The 16,401-nt window shown below is 41.0% G+C and overlaps 1 protein-coding gene across 3 annotated transcripts in view; it reads left to right on the forward strand.

Moving 5' to 3' along the window:
* The window catches only part of LOC136587127 (ATP-binding cassette sub-family B member 5-like), a 173,865-nt gene that overhangs the window by 36,247 nt on the left and 121,217 nt on the right, over nt 1-16,401 (forward strand). For 2 of the 3 annotated variants that reach the window (XM_066585625.1, XM_066585627.1), the window contains 12 exons: nt 2,615-2,657; nt 2,741-2,932; nt 3,020-3,191; nt 5,915-6,039; nt 7,169-7,343; nt 7,484-7,597; nt 10,904-11,014; nt 11,971-12,096; nt 12,193-12,396; nt 13,156-13,326; nt 13,456-13,617; nt 15,633-15,791. The exons of the other annotated variant lie outside the window; for it this stretch is intronic. In XM_066585625.1, coding sequence (XP_066441722.1) covers nt 2,615-2,657; nt 2,741-2,932; nt 3,020-3,191; nt 5,915-6,039; nt 7,169-7,343; nt 7,484-7,597; nt 10,904-11,014; nt 11,971-12,096; nt 12,193-12,396; nt 13,156-13,326; nt 13,456-13,617; nt 15,633-15,791 — 1,754 coding nt within the window. The remainder of the gene's footprint in view (nt 1-2,614; nt 2,658-2,740; nt 2,933-3,019; nt 3,192-5,914; nt 6,040-7,168; nt 7,344-7,483; nt 7,598-10,903; nt 11,015-11,970; nt 12,097-12,192; nt 12,397-13,155; nt 13,327-13,455; nt 13,618-15,632; nt 15,792-16,401) is intronic. 3 annotated transcript variants of the gene reach the window in all.

The raw sequence follows: 16,401 nt of genomic DNA on the forward strand, positions 1-16,401 counted from the left end.
CTAGTTGGGAGCCATTAACAGCCACAAACTGCTAGTAAAATTGGAAGATCTCCACTTGAGATTAGAGCAATAGCCAGAAAGCGGTAATGGGTGCTTCCTAGGCTGTTTAGGGCTCCGCTAAGGAAGCTCCAGTGGAAACAATTCAGGCTCAGCTTGTGGTTCGGATGGTCGTTATAGACCTGCTATTAAGTGGGTTTGCCCCTTTGCGTGGCGGGACACCAGAGAGCTGTGAAAAGATCACAGGGGTGGTTAGAGCTCCTCTGTGGAATCTCCAGAGAGAAAAGGAAAAAATTCAGGCCAGGCCTGTACTTCCGTTCCGGCTCCGAACTCAAGGCCCCGGCTTCGCTCTCTGCGTAGGCCCCTATTTCTTTCCACTGCCGATTCGGTCCTGAGACCCCTCTTTCTGATCCTTGGCCTGCGAGGTAGCTTCTTCTGGTCTTGATCGGCGTGGAAACGGGTCAGGAACGGCTGCAGTCCAGACGTTCTGCTTCTGTTTGCATGAGCTCTGTGCCCGTGCTACCGCTCCCTCTGCAGGCTAGGCCACGCCCCCATATTGACATGTTTTAACACAATTTATGATTATAAAAAAACTAAACATTTAACAGTGGCTGCCCGGAGAATTTGGCTCTCTGGGCAGCCACTGATCCTCAGCAATCAACTGCTATTATTTATGAAGCTGAAATGCACATCTGTAATACTCCCCAGCCTCTGTCTGAAGATTTGGAATCCAAAATCCTCTAGTGGTCTTAGGGGTTACATTATGTGGATACCTAGATCACAGATAACCTCATTTACCCTTTCAACAGAAATCCCAGTATTCCTTCCAGTAATCAGGCACTGGAAGGAATGGCCCAAGGCTTAAGGGTTGCCTGCACTTTTCCACTTAAAAATATATAAAATGGAAAACATTTTTTTTTTTATGGAACTCTGTTTTTCTTCTATGGAACTCTGTCTATGAACTTACAGTGTTTATAAGAAGTCTACACACCCCTGTTAAAATGCCATTTTATATTGCCATTTCAAAAACTTCGACAGAGATCAATCATTACAGATTTACTTCCATCTACAATGTGACCCATTATCTGTACAATTAGATTGAAAAACAAACTGAAATCTTTTAGGGTGGAAAAAATTAAATAATGTGGTTGCATAAATATGTACACCCTAAAAATAATATTTTGTTGATTTACCCTTTAACATTATGACAGCATTTGATCTTTTTGGGTAGGTGTCTACCAGCATAGCACATCTTGTCTTGGCAATGTTTGCCCACTCTTCCTTGTAAAAGTGCTCCAAGTCTGTCAGATTATGAGGGCATCTTGTGTGGTGCGCACTCTTCAGGTCAATTTGCAATGGGATTCAGGTCTGGGCTCTGGCTGGGCCATTACAAAAAATTGAGCTTCTTCTGACAAAGCAGATCTTTTGTTGATTTGGAGGCAGACTTTGGGTTGTTGTCGTGCTGAAAGGTGAAATTCCTCTTCATCTTCAGCTTTTAAGCAGAGGACTGAAGGTTTCGTGCCAAATGGACTTTTATTTGAAACTGTTCATACGTCCCTCCACCTTGACTAAAGCCCCAGTTCCAACAGCTGAAAAACAGCCCCAATGCTGCCTCCACCATCTTCACTTTGGGTCTGGTGGTCTTTTGGCGATGTATGGTGTTGGCTTTGCACCAAATATACCTTTTGGAATTATGGCCAAAAAGTTTAACCTTGGTCTTATCAGACCATAACACGTTCTCCCACATACTATTGGCAGATGTGATGTAGGTTTTGGCAAAACATAGCCAGACCTGGATGTTTTTCTTCATTAGAAAAGATTTCTGTCTTGCCTCCTACCCCACAGCCCAGACATATGTAGAATACAACAGATGGTTGTCACATGTACTACACAACCAGGACTTGTTAAACATTCCTGAAGCTCCTCTAATGTCGGTGTTGGCATTCTGCCAACCTCCCGGACCAATTTTCGTTTGGTATTTTTATCAATTTTTGACGTCCAGTTCTTGGTAATATCAATGTTGTGCCAATTTGAATCCACTTCTTGATGACCATCTTCACTGTGTTCCTTGGCATATGTAATGTCTTGGAAATGTCTTGGTCCCCTTCTCCTGACTGATACCTTGGAACAACCAGATCCCTTTGATGTGTTGTAAGCTCTTTATAGACCATGGTATATGCAATGTCTTGGAAATGTTTTGTACCTCTCTCTTGACTGATACCTTACACCAATCAGATCTCCCTTTATGTGTTGTAAGCTCTTTACTGGCTATGGCTTTTGCTGAAAGAAACAACTGAGAAATTGTCTGGAAAATCCTACTAGAAGAGCTGAACTTTATATGGGGTACATTTGAATCACTGTAAATAATGACAGCTTTCTACATACTACTATTTATAGTGAGTTTGAATGGTTAATTCTGAACATGTCCACATCCCAAATATAAGAGGGTGTTCACACTTATGCGGCCATATTTTAGTGTGTTTTTTATTTTTCCGCCATAAATGATTTTAGTTTGTTTCTCATGGAATTGTACAGATAACGGGTCACACTCACACAAATTTCTTTAACCGATGATGAATTCCAATCCAATATAATACACTTTCTTTTATTTTCACAGCTGAATGTGAAAAGTTCAAACCCCTACCAGAACAGATGACCGAGTAAGTATATTGATTTATATGATTTTTAGCCACACTTTGTTATAAGAGAATAATTGTATCTATTATATTATTTGTACCACCAGGTATGCCTTGTACTATGTGGGAATAGGAGCCGGTGTTCTACTCTGTGGCTACGTCCAAGTGTCTTTTTGGGTTTTAGCTGCAGCAAGACAGACAAGGAGGATGAGGAAAATGTTTTTTCATGCAGTTTTGTCACAAGACATTAGTTGGTTTGATGTCAACAAATCTGGAGAAATGAACACGCGTCTTACCGAGTAAGAGAACCATCATTCTGTCCTAGTCTTGAACTGAATCTGTTGTATTAGTGTATATATTATTTACATCAGTGATTGTTTTTGTAGAGATGTCAATAAGATCAATGATGGAATTGGAGATAAAATCGGCCATCTTGTGCAAAATGTTGTATGTGCCGTAGGAGGGCTAGTAATTGGAGTAGCCAAGGGTTGGCAACTGGCACTGGTCATACTGGCCACAAGCCCCGTGGTGGCAATTTCAACCGCGATTTGTTCCAAGGTAAAGTCTTCAATTTTGTTTGGGTTAATACGAGTTTAATACACTAAAGCAAACACAATGTATAACATAATGTGTTAAATATATGAAGCACTGGTGAGAAGACCATTTATAATTTTACAATTTGTATAAGTTACATTTGAAAAAGCAGAATATGTTTTAATCTATCTATGAGTTTTATAACAGGCCATTATACTTTTCTAGGCATTAGTGAAAGGTTCCACTAAAGAAAATATCCATCAAACTGTATGAAGTTTCATAAAAAAATGAGCTATAAAGTACTATGCTAGCTATACAACATGTTGCATCGATGTGAAACTATTTCTAGAGCTGTCATAATACTAAATCAAGATTCTGAAAGAATTTGAATAGAAACTTTACTTGTCCAGAATTAGAAAAATGTTTGGGTTTTTTTCTAGAAAGAGTGTGAATTATGTCCATGAACTGGGAATGAAATTGCAGAACAGGCCCATTCATTTAACTAGGGATAAAGGCCAATATTACCACCACACAATGACTATATAGTAGGGTGGCCCATAGAGATATGGCAAAAAATAAAGTGTCAGGGACCAATCAGAGGTAGCTCTCAGCTGTCATTCAATAGCTGGGAGCTGCCTCTGATTGGTCACAGTGCTCAGCCCATCAGAGGCAGCCCATTTAGCAGGCGAGGATTTTAAATCCCCGCCTGCTGAATACTCCTCAGAGCAGTGCAGGAGAAGAGCCAGCTGGACGCGGCTGAGCGCCAGCAGCTGAAGAAAGGTGAGTATTTTTTTTATCACAATTTTTCCTTGTTTTTCAGGGAAGGGATTATAATTAAAGCCCTTCCCTGAAAAACAATTACAGGATGCCGGCAGCTGGATCCCCTACTGCAGTTGTCATCTGTGACAGCGATGGTAGGGAATTCTTTATTCCCCTCAGGGATGAAGAATTCCTTTGTTGCATCTGTCACAGATGTGGCTGTTGCAGCAGCGAATTCTTTTTCCTCGCGGGGACACAGCAGCGGTGGATGTGTTCTTCATCCTCGTGGGGACACGGCAGCGGTGGACAGGTAAGTATTTTATTATTTTTTTTTACATTCAAATTTTTGTTTTTCAGGGAGAATCTTATATGTAAAGCTCTTCCCTGAAAAACAATTCAAGGGTGCCCGCAGAGCATTATTTTCAATGGAGCCGCCGGCAGCAGCCATGGCTCCATTGAAGACAATGCGTGCATGCCCTATGGTGCACGCATGTCCTATTTTACAGGTACGCACCTGTAAAACACAGACATGTGAACAAACCATAGGGAATGCATTGGTTCTAATAGAAGCGTGTTTTGTGCACGCTTATGCACGCACAAAAACACGCTTGTGTGAAGCCACCCTAAAACATAAAGTATTGACAATGGTATTTGTCCTGACAATCTCCACATTTGTGTTGTTCCTCCAAAAATACCTCCAAATACATGAAAATATTCAAAATTATGACACAAATACTTAAGGAATGTCAGAGCTTAAGGACTGGACAGCAGACTTCTTGGTAATCTGTGTTAAAACAACCTTGCAATTTGCTTCCATGATTTTTCTTCTTCATCATTAGTAAAGAGTCTAAAAATTAATAATGATCTTTGAGCACAACCTTGTCGTGGACATAAGAAGCTGAAACTCTGCCCCAAATAAAGGTTTCTTAAAAGGATAAAAAATTGAGGATGTCTTGCTTTGTAGTTGAAAGTTGAGTTTTTTGGGCTACCCTAATATATAGTCATATATACTGTACAAGTTCTACACAGGTGCTCTGAAAAACATAAAAGTGATTGCAGCACAGTTAAATCCAAAGACTCAGAGGTGACGTATTCTTTGATTGTAGTCATTTATTTTTCCCATCGTTTCCATCAGGCCCAGACCACCATGAAGACTTCTTTCAACTATGACTTGTGTCTGCATAATTTGCTGTCCGGACATCTTTAGCTCCTTGCTTTTCCTGCAGCTTTTTTGACTTTTGCCCACCTACACACATTACGTATTCTGTTTCTATCCCTAAATATGTCCTTAGTGTTGCACCATATGTGTTCTTGTACACACTTCTTCTTATGCCTCTAGTTCTCTCACAGGTTGCTCTCTATGCCATCCTCAGAGACTGCTCCCCATATCCCTCTTCTCCCATGCAACCTGATAGTTCAGCTTCCTATTTCCTCCCTCTGCTGATCAAAGAGATGAGCACGTAGAGTATACAACTGCACAGTTCTCTCTGTGATTGGGCAGAAAGCTACATCAGCTCTTTCCAATCATTATAAGGAGAGTTCAGGGAATCACTTGGAAGCAGGCTTAACCTGAGCAGTGGGGGCAGAATTTTAAAGCTTCAAGGGGAAAAACAGTGATAGGGGGCCCCTTTGAGATCAGAAACCTCAGCCATTGCCCATTTTGACCTCCACCGATGCTCACCCTGACTAGAGATGAGCTACAATACCAGACCTTGTTTTTTAATCCTGGACAAGCTCTTTAAAGAGGTAAATATAAAGGCGTCTACTATGACACACATCTTATCTTTTTGGAGTTGTACTCAAACATTTGCAACCGGAATACAGTGAAACTGGTGTTGTCATCCTCTACAAAAACTGTAGTGTTGATATGTAAAGTATTAGGAAAAGTAAAAGAACTTTAATATTTTTTTTGTGATTGGTAACTGCTGGTAAGAATGGAATATGACTGAGATTATGCTAGACTCATTAATATTAATCCCTTTTTTTAGATGATAGTATCACTGACTAGTAAGGAGCTGTCAGCTTATGCAACAGCTGGAGCTGTAGCTGAAGAAGTTCTTTCATCGGTTCGAACCGTGGTCGCATTTGGTGGACAAGAGAAAGAAATACAAAGGTACATATGTCATTATATAGAGATGAGTGAGCATACTCGTCCGAGCTTGATGCTCGTTCGAGTATTAGGGTGCTCGAGATGCTCATTACTCGAGACGAGCACCACGCGGTACTCGTCTCGATTAAACGAGCACTGACCATTGAATTCAATGGGCTGCCGGCGATCTCAGGATGAATTTTCGGGAAGGGCTTAAAAATATAAGCCCTTACCTGAAAATCATCCTAAAATGTGTAAAAAAAAAAAAATGTCAGCATAAAGATCGTTCTCCTCTGCCATAGCTGTAACAGCTGGGGCAGAGAAGAACGATGTTAGCCCATTGAATTCAATGGAGCCGGCAATACAGTCGGCTCCATTGAAAGCAATGGGCTGCCGGCGAGCGCGGGATGAATTTTCGGGAAGGGCTTAAAGATATAAGCCCTTACCTGAAAATCATCCTAAAATGTGTAAAAATTTTAAAAAAAATGTATACTCACCTTTCCGCTGCAGCCGGAGTTCAGCCGCGTCTGGCCGGCAGTTCTCCTGAACTGCTCTCTGTAGTATTCAGCAGCCGGGGATTTAAAATCTCTGCCTGCTGAATGAGCTGCCTCTGATTGGTCACAGCCTCACCAATCAGAGGCAGCTCTCACTCACACCCATTCATGAATTTGCCGGCTGTATTGCCGGCTCCATTGAATTCAATGGGCTAACATCGTTCTTTTCTGCCACAGCTGTTACAGTTGTGGCAGAGGAGAACGATCTTTATGCTGACAGTGCGGGGGGGGGGGGCACTCTTGCCGCTATTGTGGTTTAATAGTGGGACCTGGGAACTTGAGATGCAGCCCAACATGTAGCCCCTCGCCTGCCCTATCCGTTTCCGTGTCGTTCCCATCACTTTCTTGAATTGCCCAGATTTTCACAAATGAAAACCTTAGCGAGCATCGGCGATATACAAAAATGCTCGGGTCGCCCATTGACTTTAATGGGGTTTGTTACTCGAAACGAACCCTTGAGCATCGCGGGAAGTTCGACTCGAGTAACGAGCACCCGAGCATTTTGGTGCTCGCTCATCTCTAGTCATATATGGACTCATAGAATGACTTTTCAGATGAAAGTAATGCAGTACTTAAATAATGTGTTCTCATATTTTTAGATATACAGATAATTTGGGAGAGGCCAAAAAAATTGGAATAAAAAAGGCCATTACCTCTCAATTGGCTGTTGGTGTTATGTACTTTTTAATTTATGGCTCTTATGCACTTGGATTTTGGTATGGATCAGTCTTAATATTGGGAGGAAATGGATATACCATTGGAGATGTTCTTGTGGTGAGTTTACAAAATGAATATTTAAAGAGGTTTTTTGTAGCTTTGTATAACCATGATACCTTGGTTAGTAATCATTCTATAAAAAGTCTGTGATTAAATGATTTATAAAATCTATCTTACATTAATGTCTCTCCTTTCAGGTCTTATTGTGCGTTGTCCTTAGCAGTTATTGCTTTGGTCAAGCTGCTTCTCATCTTGAAGCTTTCTCAGTGGCAAGAGGCGCTGCTTATCAAATATTCCATACTATTAACCAGGTAAAGCACTGAGTATACTTTTTGGAAACAAAACTTTTTCTATATTAAGATCTGTCTCATCTAGGCTGCACTGCAAAATATTACATGTTTTCTTTAAAAACATTCACACTAGATGCTAGGAGGCGTGAAGGGTTTATTTGAGGGTGCAGCTGCAGTGAGAGAGGCAGAAAGACAGAGATGCTGCTGTAGCTTCTAGTAAGTGTTTTACTGTCTCACCATGTGAGCTTTGCCTAAGTATCACCAGTAGAAATGAGCGAGCATGCTTGACCGAGCTTGATGCTCGTTCGAGCATTAGCATACTAGAAAGTACTCATTACTCGAGCGAGCACCAAGTGGTGCTCGGGTGCTCGAGAAAATTTCACACTCTCCTCCCCACATGTTCCTTTTTTGTTAAAGTGTTTGCAAAATAGTATTTTGCATACACTTTAGCAAAAAATAGACAGTGTAAAATGAGTACAGCCTAGAGATGAGCAAGTACGCTCGTTTAAGGCTGATGCTCAAGTGAGCATCGGTCTTTTCGAGTAACTGATTACTCGTCAGAGCACCATGTGGGGCGAAGGGGGGTGGGGGGGGGGCGACGGAGGGGAGAGTGAAAGAGATCACAGCCTCGAGTATAATCCTTAAATGAGCGTGCTCGCTTATCTCTAGTGCAATCTTATTATATAGTGCGGATTGGCAGGACACACACTAAATTGTTTTCAATGGAGCCGCGGCATGAATGACAGGCAAGAGCTGCCTGTGATTGGCTGAGCACCTCAGCCAATCACAATCAGCTTTTTCAGTAGGCAGGTATTTCAAGATCAGCACTACAGAGTCGGGGACAGCGGAGAAAAGACGCGGCTGAGCTCCGGCAGCTGAAGGGAGGTGATTATGTTTTGTTTTTTTTGGTTTTTACACTACTTTTACTGTTTTTTCAGGGAAGGGCTTATATTTAAAGCCGTTCCCTGAAATCCAATGACAGGGAGCCGGCAGCAGGATCCTCTACCGCAGCTGTCATGTGTGACAGCTGCAGTAGGGAATTGAAGAATTCCTCTGCTGCATATGTCACAGATGTAGCAGGTGCAGCAGCAGGAAATACAATTCAGGGGTGCCGGCAGACCACGGCTCCATTGAAAAATGCTCCAGGCTCCCATTGACTTCAATGGGTTTGTTACTCGAAACGAGCTCTCGAGCATTACAAAAAGTTCGGCTCGAGTAACGAGCACTCGAGCATTTTGGTGCTCGCTCATCTCTAATCACCAGTTTTGCTGTATGTGAATGTAAACAATGATGCTTACATTCATTCACAGCAAACTAATATCTTGACATTATGAGAAATTGAAACAAGAAAATACATTACGGGCTTTTTCACATCAGCATTGCTTTCCATATTTAACTGATCATGTTTTTAGGAAATTAATACCAAAACTGAATTAAAATGAGACCCAACAGAAACCACAGTTTTTATTTTTTAAATTAAAGGGGTTGTCCCGCGCCGAAACGGGTTTTGTTTTTTTTCAACCCCCCCGTTCGGCGCGAGACAACCCCGATGCAGGGACGTAAAAAAAAAACCGCTCAGCGCTTACCTTAATCCCCGCGCTCCGGTGACTTCTATACTTACCGGTGTAGATGGCCGCCGGGATCCTCTTCCTCCGTGGACCGCAGCTCTTCTGTGCGGTCCATTGCCGATTCCAGCCTCCTGATTGGCTGGAATTGGCACGTGACGGGGCGGAGCTACACGGAGCCCCATTGTAGAAAGCAGAAGACCCGGACTGCGCAAGCGCGTCTAATTTGGCCATTCAACCATTTTAGACGGCGAAAATTAGGCGGGCTCCGTGGAGACGAGGACGCCAGCAGCGGAGCAGGTAAGTAAAAAACTTTTTATAACTTCTGTATGGCTCATAATTAATGCACAATGTACATTACAAAGTGCATTATTATGGCCATACAGAAGTGTATAGACCCACTTGCTGCCGCGGGACAACCCCTTTAATCTAGTAGAGATTTTGTTTCATTTTGACTGATTAACTGATTCATTTTGTTTTCTTTTGTCTTTCTTCTGTTTTGTGCATTCTCATTTAAAATGAATCAGTTAAACGGACAATAAAAACGAAGCCAAACTGAAACCTTTCTGCTCAGCCCTGTTACCCATTGACAATAATGTAAAAAACCAAAGGGCCCATTTAATTTTCCATATTTTTTTAGCACAAAAAGCACCGAAGTCTGCACTATTTTTTTCATTAAAAAATGAATAAAAACACAGAAAACAGATGAAATGAGCACAACTGAAGCTCAGGAAATCCCACTGTAATCAATGGGAAGTCATTTTGCTCCTCTTCTAAAGTAACAACAGAACAGAAATTAAAGCGCTGATGTGAATGAGCCCTTAGAAAGCTATTTACTTTTTCATTTGCATACTGATTAAGCTTTATTTAGATAACACCAGAAAACCTTTACCAGTAGTGGAAGAGATGATTTATGACTGTTCATTCTTCACCAATGCTTTTGTATGGACTTGAGATAAGGTGAACAAGGCATTGCGCCGAAACGCGTTCTTGTTTGTATCATGTACCTGATTGTACGAGCATAAGGAAAGAATAAGGGCTCATGTCCACGGGCAAAATAAGAATTAAAATCCGCAGCAGATTTGAACTCTTCTCCTGCCCGCGGATCCGCGCCCCATAGGGATGCATTGACCACCCGCGGGTAGATAAATACCCACGGATGGTCAATAAAAGTGAATTAAAAAAAATGGAGCATGAAAAAATCTGGACCATGCACCATTTTTGTGCGGGTCTCCCAAGGGGACGGCTCCCGCGGGCTTCTATTGAAGCCTATGGAAGCCGTCCGGATCCGCGGGAGACAAAAATCAGATTTTACTCACCCGCTCCGTTTCTTCTCTTCGCCGCGGCGCCATCTTTTCTCAGTCGCGGCCGGATCATTTTGCTTCGGGCCGGCGCATGCGCGGGGCACGTCACCGACGTCATCCTGCGCATCCGCTGAGCCGAAGAAAGAAGATCCGGCCGCGACGCAGAGAAGATGACGCGGCAGCGAAGGAAGAATCCGGAGCGTGCGGGAGGTAAGTTTATTCTGATTTATTCTTATTTTCAGCGCTCATGTCCGCGGGGCAGGAGGGACCCGCTGCAGATTCTCCATGGAGAATCTGCAGCGGATCTGATTTTCCCTGTGGACATGAGGCCTAAAGCAAAGAAAAATCATCTGATGTGTCCGTATTCCACTATGCTTTTGTGTGGACAATTACATTTTACTTTTTATTATTTACAAATATTAATTTTTGTCTTTATGTTTTCTTTCCCGACCCCACAGTCATCTGCGATTAACAGTTATTCGACAGAAGGGTACAAGCCTGATAATATAAAAGGACATATTGAATTTAAAAATGTGCATTTTTGTTATCCTTCAAGGCCAAAGGTTCAGGTAAATCTTATGTTATTCTTTTGCTATGTGATTGTTCTCAGCAAGAGAAACCACGTGATCTTGTAGATATGATACCTTTTAATGGCTAACACTAACACATGATGTAATAGCGAGCTTCCGAACCAACGAACCAACGCAGGGTTCTTCTTCAGGCTTATGGATTGGATCTGAAGAGGCATGGATATTTATACACACTTATAACATACATACTTATGACAAGGCACAGATATGGATGTGATTGGTTCGCACTTAAAAGGAATTCTGCAACAGCAAACAAACTTTTTTTGTCTAGGCACTGATAGCGGAGTGAAAGTTTTATGGTCCCTAAATTACTGTTGGGGGGGGGGTCGTCAGGCCAGGAATGCTACAAGAGGTACACAGACATTTTTAGCTAAACACTGATAAGGGAGTGAAAGTTTATGGTCCCTGAATTACTGTTGATGGGGGTCTTATCTGTGCAATCAAGTCTCACACTTCCCATTCACGCATAAATCCTGGGGAATAGTTTAACCCAGTGTTCAGCGTGTCAAAGGTTGTTATCAATTTATATTCCCAAATTCTTCTGTGGTTTTGTGACTTGAAACCATTCTTCAATATCAAAACTCTCATATCCCCTATGTTATGTCAACGGTTAGAGAAGTGCTCGGCCACAGGCAATTCTCTTTTTCTGTGTTTAATCGTGTGGCGATGGGATCTCATCCTTGCTTTCAGTTTCTGTCCTGTTTCTCCAACATAAAGACCCCCAACAGGACATTTACTGCACATGATCAGGTACACAACATTGGATGTGGAACATGTGAATGTCCCCGGGATCTTATAGTCCTGCTGTGTGTTGGGGATCCGTATCCTGTCCGCAGTCAGTTACATTACATTTTGTGCTTTTTTTTGTAAATTATGTGTAATCTTGTATTTGTGGACGGACATACACAATGGACTCTTTTGTGCTTAACTAAAAGGTTTTAAAAGGACTTAATCTAAAAGTTAAACCTGGACAAACTGTGGCATTGGTCGGGCAAAGTGGATGCGGTAAAAGCACCACAGTGCAGCTCCTACAGAGAATGTATGATCCACAAGAGGGAGCGGTAAGTAGATTTCAATTGTTTTTTCTAAATGGAAACTTCACAAATTTGATTTGTCTTCCATTGAGATTTGAGTCATCTTTTGGTCTTTTGTTTTAGATAATGGTTGATGAGCATGATATAAGATCTCTGAATATTAGACACTACAGAGAAATGATTGGTGTGGTCAGCCAAGAGCCCGTCCTGTTTGCAACAACCATTAAGAACAATATCAAATATGGGAGATTAGATGTGACAGATGAAGAAATAGAGCAAGCGGCGAAGGACGCCAATGCCTATGACTTCATTATGGCACTGCCTGATGTAAGTATAGACAGTTTGTGTGGCTCTGCTCACTCAATTCTGTTACAAAAGATGATATGACAGGGCTCAAGGAAAGAATGATCAAAGTCTGCTTTTACTAAACATTAGCGATAAGTAGACTTTTGAAAAGGTTGGTGAAGCTGGTTTGCCAAAATTTGGGCAAAATGTTTAGTTTGATCCAAAGTAGTTTCAAAAGAAGAATTAGGTTGATTCAACCGAGAAACCATGTAATGTTTTGTGTCCACTGTTTTAGTGCTGCGAAAGCATCAAGTGCAAACAGTTTTCTTGCACTCTTTCTAAGTATTTAATTTAGCATAGGATCTCACTATCCAAAACCCTAGTGCAATAAATAAGTGAAGTATTGGCTCATTCACATCTGTGCCTTGCAGTTCTGGAGCTGCACAACGAAAATACTAAACATGCCGCATCCAGCACATGCCAGACTCAAACAATGTTGAATAGACCCCATTGACTATAATAGGGTCTATCTAGATTCTGGTATTCCAGCTGTCATATTAGGGGGAAAAGTAGCTCAGCATGCTGCACTGTTTTGTCTGGGATTTTCTGCTCTAAATTGAGCCTACGACATAGATGTAAATAGGCTCTTATCTCTCTCACCTACTCAAAGGCCTTCTGAATTTTATTCTTGATGACTCTAATTATCTCCTAGTAGGTTTGACATATAATTCTTCACTAAAATTCTAAGCATGTGTGAAAAGGTCATCTCATAGTTTTAATGATTTCATCTTGTTTCTTTAGAAATTTGAAACCCTTGTTGGAGAAAGAGGAGCTCAGTTGAGTGGTGGCCAGAAACAAAGAATAGCCATAGCCAGAGCTCTGGTACGAAATCCTAAAATACTTCTTCTAGACGAGGCCACCTCTGCTCTGGACACTGGCAGTGAGTCTATCGTACAAGCTGCTCTAGATAAGGTATATACGTTCTTCTGTTATCTGATAATATATCCAAAGGTCATAAGGTTCTCCTAAATGTCTTCTACAGTTATTGCACCAGTTTACAGTTTATTATCATCTGATAAGAATATAACACCCTGTTTTCAGGCCACTGAAGGACGCACTACAATTGTTATTGCTCACCGCCTGAGCACTGTGTGGACCGCAGATTTGATTGTTGTGGTGGAGAATGGAGCTGTAGCTGAGCAAGGAACGCATTCTGAATTAATGGAGAAAAAGGGAATATATTATTCTCTTGCCACAGCGCAGGTATGTTTACTGTATTACAATAAAAAATAATTGGGGCAGATTGCCGAATACAGCCTAATACTTAGACAGTGCAAGCTTAGACAAGACCATCTTTAAATGCACAAGTTTTACCACAGGGACTTTACTGAACAATAAATCTGTTACATTTTTATACTGTCTGGTCTAACCTGATATAGTCTGTAACTTGGTGTAATTTACAACAAAAAGTTTGATGCTGTTTTTGGCACAATTTGGCACATTTAGGCCACACACTGTTTTCCACAAAGCCATGCACCTTTGTCAGGCATGTCGAAAAAAGTGTCCAAAAGTATCTGAAACATCAGAAATGTGATGCAAAGTATGTTAGACAGTCTTTTTTGTGCAATTTGCACCAGAAAATGTCAAATTCTCAATAGAAAATCTGCCATATTGAGTACAATTTTCTGTCTGAACATTTTTCACTTCCAATCTTATCTTGCCATCTACTGAGTGTTTATAAAGCAAATACATTGTAGGGGCCTCAATAGCCTTGTGATTCACTTTAGCATAGCGTTTACTCACTTGTTGGGTCAAGGGATACACATACCCATATATAGGTCATTTTTAAATGGCTGCATTTGTAGCAGGTATTTTCTCTTCATACTTTACATAGCAAAACACAGGTTTGGATTTGACAGGAGAAAAAAACAACTTTCCAACATATCTTCTGGGATCTCTTCTTGCTTTTGCAAAAGTATATGAGGATTGAACAGAGACCACAGGCATATAAAATAGTTGATACAAAAGCAGAGCAGAACATGCAGCATAAGAAAGGCTTATGGCTATGCTATATGAATTTGCTTTCCCCTGGGGTCCACATATCACATACATGTGGGTCATCAGCTGGACATCACTGATCTAATACTCTGAAACCACAAGGACAACCTAAAGTTCATTATGCATCTTATTGACACCCTGTGGTCCTAGGTCAGATGTGCATGCTACTATCTACTCTATCAGTAGTAAACAATGATTTCCTACTGTTTTATTATTATAAATCTACACTAATCTGAGATCTCTCAATACTAAACATGATGTATGAAACAACCCATAATTAACCAGTGGTGTACTCCATTTAGGCATGTCTTCCTTCGCAATTCATTCTTAGGGCCCCTTTACATGGACTGATAATTCATTCAGTGTAAATGCATGGTTTGACTGAACGAAAAACAAAAATTTATTTGCTTCTAGTTCGTCGTTCAGTTTCTGCATGCAGAAAATGGAATGACTGATTGGCCAGTGTAAACAGGCAGTTGTTTCCCTATGAATGACTGCCTGTTTATTGTGAGTGGAGGCGGGGGTCCAGAACAACCCCAGATTCCATTCACTAGCAATGATTCTTTGTGTGTAAAAGCACAGGAACAATTATCTCTGGGACGACCTGTTGGGCATCTGTGCCCGATAGGTCATCCCATGTAAAAGAGTCCTTAGGGGCTATTAACACTTCATCTTTTCCTTCATCCCTAAGTTTTGTCTTGGGGTTACATCTAAATCCCCAGAAACAGTATTCAGACGGAACAATAGACTCAAATAAGTTCTCGTTTTGAGCAGCTTTTTATGCATTACCGTAATTTGTGGCAGAGAGAATAACATGGTCAACTGCAATAAACAAATGAAGAGCTACTCAAATGAAGACCTTAGTAATGTTTGTTTAAGACTATGGTTCTGTCCTAGGGCTCTGTCTAAACCCTGTTTTCAGAAATTCAGACAAAACACAGGAATGGAACCCGAGAACCTAAGGAAAAATGAAGTACGAGTGGTGCCTTACTTCAAAAGACATAAAAACCTAAGTGATTTGTAAAATACTAAAGAAGTAAATAAAAGAATATACAAATACAATCTATCTGTCATGAAAAACTTTACATTTCATATTGTAAATGCAGCAATAAAACTATATGGAATTGGTATAACTTTTCCCATTTCTCATGGGTCGGGTCATGCTGTGGAATGAACCTTACAAAATAATCTTGTCCCCTTATCCTTATTTTTTCTTTTAGACTATAAAAGTAGCAGAAGACACAGAAACTGAAGGAAATGAACAAGCGACGCCGGGTAAACCACCTCTAGTACAGAGATTATATTCTAACTTGTCTAATGGAAAACTTTCTATGTCGGAAAAAGACGAGGAAGAAGACAAAGAGGAGGAAACCAAAGAGGTAAAGAGATAGAATGGGCTGTAGCTGATGAATGTACTGATAGTACAGCAGATTTTTATTTGTTCTGCTACATAACTATAACCAAAACTTTCCTCAAACTCCGTGCTGAAAATCATTTTAGGGACATTGCTACAGAACAAGGGAAAAGCTATAGGGAGTACAGATCTAGCAGTCTCACCTGGGCCCAATGTACCTTTACCACATTAGAAAACACTAATAATATAAATGATACACGGTAGATGATTCCTTTTTTCAATTTTGGCATTGAAAAAAGGAATTCCAATCAGGTTAAAAATATGAAGCAACTTTGAAAACTGATTGGATATTTTCTATGCAGACCTATGCCTCTCCATGGTTACAGACTACAAACAAGTTGTGTGTAGTCTAATCCTGCTATTATGTGGTAATCCACTGCTTCTACCCCCTGTTGCTGACCGACATGTAATAGACGCAGGGAACTGATAGAACGCAATTAAACATGACTGCAGGATCAGGATACACAAGGTTTGGTTGTAGTTTGCTACCATGAAGATACATAGATCCGCATAGCAGCTATATACATAAAATAGTAGAAGATAGTTTTTACCAAGATTACCTGCAAAGATGTTTC

The sequence above is a fragment of the Eleutherodactylus coqui genome, chromosome 12 (genome assembly GCF_035609145.1).
Source record: "Eleutherodactylus coqui strain aEleCoq1 chromosome 12, aEleCoq1.hap1, whole genome shotgun sequence".
Classification (NCBI taxonomy): Eukaryota; Metazoa; Chordata; class Amphibia; order Anura; family Eleutherodactylidae; genus Eleutherodactylus; species Eleutherodactylus coqui.